Source organism: Aedes albopictus, chromosome 2, assembly GCF_035046485.1.
Source record: "Aedes albopictus strain Foshan chromosome 2, AalbF5, whole genome shotgun sequence".
Classification (NCBI taxonomy): Eukaryota; Metazoa; Arthropoda; class Insecta; order Diptera; family Culicidae; genus Aedes; species Aedes albopictus.
In genome coordinates, this window is record NC_085137.1 from 187,678,335 (window position 1) to 187,685,034 (window position 6,700).

At 45.2% G+C, this 6,700-nt stretch overlaps 2 protein-coding genes across 2 annotated transcripts; one reads left to right on the forward strand and one right to left on the reverse strand.

Annotated features, from left to right (window-relative positions):
• Positions 1 to 3,024: 3,024 nt before the first annotated feature.
• On the reverse strand, positions 3,025 to 5,572 carry LOC115254019 (cyclin-dependent kinase 8). Its single transcript, XM_029859049.2, has 7 exons — positions 5,105 to 5,572; positions 4,787 to 5,038; positions 4,299 to 4,702; positions 3,951 to 4,242; positions 3,858 to 3,893; positions 3,753 to 3,791; positions 3,025 to 3,647 (listed from the first exon to the last, which is right to left on the reverse strand). Exons 1-7 carry the CDS (start codon positions 5,324 to 5,326, stop codon positions 3,348 to 3,350), a joined length of 1,545 nt encoding a protein of 514 aa, XP_029714909.1. The 5' UTR covers positions 5,327 to 5,572; the 3' UTR covers positions 3,025 to 3,347.
• Positions 5,573 to 5,684: 112 nt separating this feature from the next.
• Positions 5,685 to 6,700, forward strand: LOC115258583 (gamma-secretase subunit Aph-1-like). Its single transcript, XM_029858819.1, has 3 exons — positions 5,685 to 5,703; positions 5,772 to 6,015; positions 6,072 to 6,700. The coding sequence occupies exons 2-3, from the start codon at positions 5,794 to 5,796 to the stop codon at positions 6,567 to 6,569; spliced, it is 720 nt and encodes a 239-aa protein (XP_029714679.1). The 5' UTR covers positions 5,685 to 5,703; positions 5,772 to 5,793; the 3' UTR covers positions 6,570 to 6,700.

A 6,700-nucleotide genomic window follows, 5' to 3' on the forward strand; every position in this document is an offset into this window, starting at 1 on the left:
CCCACGGAGTACTTTAGGACGAATCGAAATTTTTGAACGATTATTTGAAATAACTCGTTAAATTAATTAAGAAATCAAACAAAAAAATGCTGATCGATTTGCACAGTGTTGAACACAAATTAAATGGTAAATAAACAAAAAGAACAAGTAAGATCCGAAATCGCAACTCCGAAATATTTCGGCATTTCAGCAAAGTCACAAAGCCAGCTTATAGTTATTTATAAGTGGTACGAATAAAATGAAAGTTTGTTAAACATGCAATCTTGAATCATTTAAAAAAAAGTTACAGTTTTCAAGCGCAGTCGATGCAACGCTGAGCAAATATTTCACATTTCGCCTTCCCGAAGAACACAAAAACACAAAGCACGAAGTTTTTGACAAAATTATCAACAAATCTCAACTTGGTTGCCAATATTGTTTAATTTTCGCTGCATGTTTAAATTTCCATTATAAGACTCACACATTTTTCGAAACAAAACTTACGAATCCAATTTGAATTGTCCAAGCGAAACTCCTGACCGAACTTAAAGAAAAAAATCTCAGGCGAGATTCATAAAGTGTCTCCTGTGCCCTTTTGGAGAAGCTTTTGGATACATTTTTGGAGGAACTCCAGGAAATATTATTGGAGAAAATTTTTAAGCAATTCTAAGCGAAATATATGGAGAAACTCAAATCGTCCTGGAGTAAATAAATCTGAAGAAACTCAATGAGAAAGTTGTGGCGATACTGCATGGAAATTATAGGAGCATCTCTTAGAAAAATGTTCTGGTGCCACTCTAACAGGAATTTCTTAAACAACTTTCCTCGAACAACAAAAAGAGAATTTTCAGGAGTAACTACAAACAAGATTCCAGGACCAACTGCATCAAAACACAAAAGATGTCTAGAACTCCTGAGAAAAATTTGAACAATAAGTTTGAAGCAATTTATAAGGAAGTATTTCATCAACTTTAGAAGAGGCTTATGGAAAAAATTTACTAAAATCTTCAAGAAACCCCTGGTAATTTTTCGGAAAAATCCGGAGGCTATTCTAGGAAAAATTCTTGGAAACGATTAATGAGGAATTCCTGAAGTAACTTCAAGGCAGTTCCAAAGTCAAATCTAAGAGGAGTTCTTGGAGGTGTTCCAAGAAAATTCTAGAAAAACTAAAAGAAACTTCAAGAAATTTCTCGAAAATCTTCTGGAACAACTCTACAAGAAATCTCAGGAGAAATTTGAGCAAACCTTTTTGGAGCGATTCAAAAGAAATTCTTGTAAAAGCTGCTTGACAAGTTCTTGAAGTGGCTTCAAGGCAATTCTAGGGGCAACTTCTAAATTGTATGTTTGAATTTCAATTTGAAGCTCAAGCGTTTTTCTCAACCAAACTTAGAATCTAAATTGAATTTCACAAAGAGCAATAGATTATAAAGTTTGATCCTTACACAAGTTCTGAACAGTTCAGATTTTTAATAAATATGCTTAAGAATTGTTCATTTTGTTGTTTTTGTGTATCGATGTTTTATGCGGCCCGCAGGTCGATCCCGAATTGCAAATTTGGCCCGCGGTATCCTCCAGCCTGAGCACCACTGCTCTAAGAGGACCGCGGAGTAGAGGAGTGCTGGTGGTGACGGCATTCTATCCTCTTAGTAGGGCCGGGTGACACTGACCTGAAACGACGGATGGGCTAATGTCGGAGCCGCCTTCCGTCCCATAAAACCTTGGCAAGGCCTTAGAGTACGTTCCCGAACTGTATCCAGCTTAGGAAACTAACTGGGTGGAGGTAGGTTCAGTTGAAGTATCCTGATTTGCGCTGATCCTGGCTCTGAGCTCAGGTCCCATAAGGGCCTGTGCCAACCCGTGGGTGGCCTCCCTGCTTGCATAGATAACCACCGGGATCCTTGGGCGACTACTTCAGTGGCAGTGAGGGATAGCGGCTCTAAGGGGGACCCTTACAGCAGTGATGGAAACGTATTTGATTAGGGAATCTGAGAACGTGGAGGGTGAGGTGATCAACCCGTTCGCGAAAAGCGGACTGGTCAGATCACCAACGCAGGCGTCGAGGGTAGAATCCCCGCAAGTGTCGGAGTACGGCACTCCGAGGGTCGGGTCGGCAATAGAGGACACGCAGATGAGTGGAGCAGAGCTCACGCGTGCGCTGACTCGCAACAGGGATGGACTTCCGAAGCTGCTGGTGGTCTCCGAACAGCTCGACGAGCTGATCGGATACACCAGTGGGCGGAACAACATCAGTAAAGACCTTAAAAAAGGTCTGCTGAGGCTCCGCGATTCGGTCGCCCAGGCCCGGAGGGAGTACGATCTCCTGTTTGATCGTAGTGCGGGTAGAGAGGAGAGGTCCACGCAAACGGACCGCTCCTCCACAGAGAGTGTGTGCAAGGTGCAGCCAGGTGGGGCTGCAGAGAGTGGAAAAATCTCGGCCCAAACCAAACGGCCGAGATCGATGGATGTGGAGCGGCCGGTGAGTGGCAAACGCCCGCGTAGTGCGAGTAACGCCAAGCCGGTCGCGAAACGGGCTCGGGGCAAAGAGCCGAAACCCCGAGGCGAGACTGCTAAGAGCGGTAGCAGTGATCAACCGGTCCAAGGGAAGGTGAAACCTTGGATCACGGTTGGCAAGAGAGGGCGCGTAGAAAGAGAGAAGGTTTTGAGCAAAACCAAGGCGAAGCCGGCGCGTAAGCGTACGACGTGCTCCACCTCCAAAGGAAATGGCGGGCCGACCAACAGTTAGTCGAGTTGGCCCCCTAGAGATATGCCGAGTGTGATGGCTGACAGATGAGCGTGAGTGCGAAAGCACAGTCCCCCCCTCCTCTACGAAGTAATCCCTAACGGGCGTGCCGCGGAGCAAGGTCAGGTAGTGCAGAATGTGGTTTTCCTACGGTGTTGCTAACCAACAGGTTTCCTCATTCTATAAAAAAAAAAAAAAAAAATACCAAGTGCACCGAGTGCACCGCTTGGTCGTTCGGTGGTAAAGTGCTACCTCGACCGCAATGACGACCGACCGCGCTGATGTGGTGTATGGCAGCGAACTCATATAACACCCATCATTGTCGTCACTTAGTGGCAGGCCCAGGCCCTTTTGCATGCGAACCAGAAAAGAAAAACGGAACCTTAATTCTCTGATAGGTTTCAACGGTCGGACAATCCTGCACTTAACAGATGGTCTCGTTCGGGAGTGGCGTTTAATCCATCCTACCAACTTATCAAAACGGAAATCAGCTAGGAGGGTTCCCAATATTTTTCTAAGTGAACTACTTTACATTCTGCATAGTTGTTTGTATGGATTATGCTCATTATTAGTTGCAAATACACGTTGACTTACCTAGATTATTCTAATATACGACACACAACGAGACTCAATACCGCTGCTGGAATCCACCCTGCTGGGGATTGTTGAACATCATTTGCTGCTGCTGCTGTTGTTGTTGCTGCTGCTGCTGCTGTTGAGCAGCGGCAGCAGCTGCTGCAGCTTGCTGAGCCTGCTGAACTTGGTAGTCCTGCTGGTTCATACCGTTGCCCGGCTGACCGTTCGGGCCAGACATTCGTACCCGTTTGGCGGCACTGTGATCCATACCACTGGACTGAGCCTGTTGTTGCTGCTGCTGTTGCATCTGCTGTTGTTGTTGTTGCTGCTGTTGGGATTGCTGGTTTTGTTGCTGGAAGATCAAAGAAAAGTAATCAGTAACTTTTTACATTGGGTTCAAGCGAGTAACGTGTGTCTACTGTCCACGCCTAGAAGACCTTAAAAGATCTTAACTTACGTTTGCTTGCTGTTGTTGATTTTGCTGCTGGTTCTGATGCTGAAAAAAACAAATGAAAATTCATTTAACATACTCTTCAAGCTAAAATGAAGTAAGTTGTCTTACATTTGCCTGTTGTTGCTGATTTTGCTGAGCTTGTTGCTGTTGAAAGTAACAGATTTATTGAAGTTGTTATATGTTTGGAGCTTTGCTACTTACATTTGCTTGCTGTTGCTGCTGCTGCTGTTGTTGCTGTCGTTTGCTTTCGCCCTTGTCGTCCTGATCCTCGTCAGTCAAGAATTCGCGTTTCGGATAGGGGATTGGGCATCCTGCGAAGACGTCCGCCGTTGGCATGGGATCCTCCGAAAAGTAGGGGTCCTGCATGGCCTGCTCCGAAGTGATGCGCTTATTTGGGTCCATCAGTAGAAGTTTCTGCAGCAAGTGGAATGCCTTGCTATCTGGCTTAATCTTATGACGCTCCATGTACTTCACCAGTGAACAGTTGGCGTAACTGTAAAAATAATTCCATTAGAATGTGGTTTCTTCATTTGTGAACGCAAACCGTACTTAGAACGCTTGAAGTCCTTAGTCAGAGTGTGGTGTTCGGGCATTTTTCGGATATCTTCCCAATCCTTGTCCTGAGGGAAGCCCATCACATTGAAGATCCTATCGAGCTGGTCATGATGATACGGATTACTCGTTTTAATATCTTCCTGTCGGCAGTGGAATATCGGTTCCGAGGTCAGCAATTCCGCAAAGATGCACCCGATGGCCCAGATATCGATTGCTTTTGTGTAATGCCGAGCTCCGAGAAGCAGCTCCGGTGCACGATACCAGAACGTTACCACGACAGGGTCAAGATCTGCCAGTGGCTTCAGCGGAGCGTTGAATAACCGAGCAAAGCCCATGTCAGCGATTTTGACACGACCTCGCTCGTTTCCTTCTCCCATCACTAGAATATTGGCAGGTTTCTGTAATTAAATGCTCCGATTAGTACATGTTTAGCTGGGCTAATAAAAAGATTTGGCGTTAAAATAATCATCTATTAAACTTACCAGATCTCTATGTAAAACCCAATTGCTGTGCAAATAATGAATGCCATCCAATATCTGATAGAGCAAACTTTTGACCATTCCTTTCGGTACCATAACTGGCTTTTTGGTAGCCTTTGCCGCCCGATGAAATTTTATAATGTGCCACAGATCATGCTCGGCGTAATCGAACAGTAGCCACACCTTCCGATCCGTATGCGATAGGAACACCCTAATCAGGTTGATCACGTTGGGATGCTTCAGCTCTCGCAGTAACTGAAAGAAACGATTCCCATTAATACATCACTATCAAGCCTTGAATCCCGTAGCAGAAGACTTTACCGCAATCTCCCGACAAGCCGACATTGACAGTCCCGTCCCCTCGATCTGCTTCAACGCGTAGTCCTTGGTGTCGTTGCTTTCCTTGCGGTGCGCCTTGTAGACGTGACCGTACGTTCCCCGGCCCACCTTGCAGCCTTCGTACTCGAACAAATCCTCCACCTTGGCCCGTTCCTGCTGAGTCTTCATTTTGAACTCGTAATCCATCATAACAGCGTTGCTCATAGCTCAGCGGCAGCAGCGAAGGGGGAAGCGAACTGTTTTTTTTTTTCGGCGGGGAGTTTTTCACTGGCGATCACACAAATATGTATGACCGATGGCTGTACGTGCGGCTAGTCGCTTCCCACAACTGAGGGACTGAACTAAATGAACGAAAAAGTGGAAAACTTTGCAAAATTTACGAAAAACTATCGCTGTTGTGATTATTTTTGCGCGGATCTTCTGCAAAGGTAACTGTAAACAATTTTTAACAAATTTTGTGCTGATAATTTGTTAACCGCTGTCAGAAATTCTCGCGTCACATTTGAAAAGGGCGATTATGTGTGAGAGTTAAAATGAGTTTTGACGTTTTCCAAATAAGTGTGTGGCATCTAGTTTGACAGGTTTAGTCATCTCTGCCGTTTTCAAAACAAACTTTCCAAAAATTTTAAGGTTTTTAGCGTTTTATTAGTTTAGTGCAACAAATTCAAACCATGACCGTCGTGGAATTCTTCGGCTGTTCCTTCTTGGCCTTCGGGCCTCCGCTGGCGATGTTCTCCCTCACGATCGCCCACGATCCCATCCGAATTATCATACTGATAGCCGCTTCCTTCTTCTGGCTGGTCTCGCTGCTGTTTTCCTCGACCGTCTGGTTCACGGTGTACCCCCTGCGGGATAAGATAGCATTCGGACTGGTCTGCTCCGTGTTCATTCAGGTGAGTCTGGTTTTCTATCCGGAGCAATCCATTAACCCCACCGTTGTTCCTTCCAGGAAGCATTCCGCTATTTGATGTACAAGCTGCTGCGGAAAACCGAACGAGGCCTCCAGGAAGTGACCGACATTATACACATTTCCGACTACAAGCACATCCTGTCGTACGTTTGCGGGTTGGGTTTTGGCATCATCAGTGGGGCCTTCTCGCTGGTGAACATTCTGGCCGACTCGGTTGGGCCGGCCACGGTGGGACTGAAGGCCGGATCGAACATCTTCATCGTGATCAGCGCAGCCCAGTCGCTCTGTATGATTCTACTGCACACCTTTTGGAGTGTGATCTTCTTCAATGCTTGCGACCTGAAGAACTACTATCACATCGGGTATGTTGTACTTAGCCATCTGTTTGTGTCCTGTATAACGTTACTCAATGGTCAGGAACTGTTTGCGGTTTCGTTGACGGCGTCCTACATTGTGATGCTTGCCACGTGTGTGATTGCTTTCCGAGTGGTGGGTGGAAATTTAGCTTCGTTTAAGAAGTTTGTAACGTGCAAGTGAATTGAACTCATTCTATAATTTATATCCCTAATCATAATTTTAATTCATATAAGTAATATTAAACTTTTGTATGATACTAGCATACTACTTTAATCGAATTAAAACCCAATAATAATAAATCAAAACGTTAA

What these genes read in the sequence shown, in the direction of transcription:
- LOC115254019 (XM_029859049.2), bottom strand. Translation starts at nt 5,326, where the DNA reads ATGAGCAACGCTGTTATGATGGATTACGAGTTCAAAATGAAGACTCAG. An exon ending in GGGTTTTACATAGAGATCTG is followed by an intron (nt 4,703 to 4,786) that starts GTAAGTTTAATA and finishes ATTTAATTACAG; the next exon opens with AAACCTGCCAATATTCTAGT. An exon ending in AGCAGCAACAGCAAGCAAAT is followed by an intron (nt 3,894 to 3,950) that starts GTAAGTAGCAAA and finishes TACTTTCAACAG; the next exon opens with CAACAAGCTCAGCAAAATCA.
- LOC115258583 (XM_029858819.1), top strand. Translation starts at nt 5,794, where the DNA reads ATGACCGTCGTGGAATTCTTCGGCTGTTCCTTCTTGGCCTTCGGGCCT. An exon ending in TCTGCTCCGTGTTCATTCAG is followed by an intron (nt 6,016 to 6,071) that starts GTGAGTCTGGTT and finishes TGTTCCTTCCAG; the next exon opens with GAAGCATTCCGCTATTTGAT.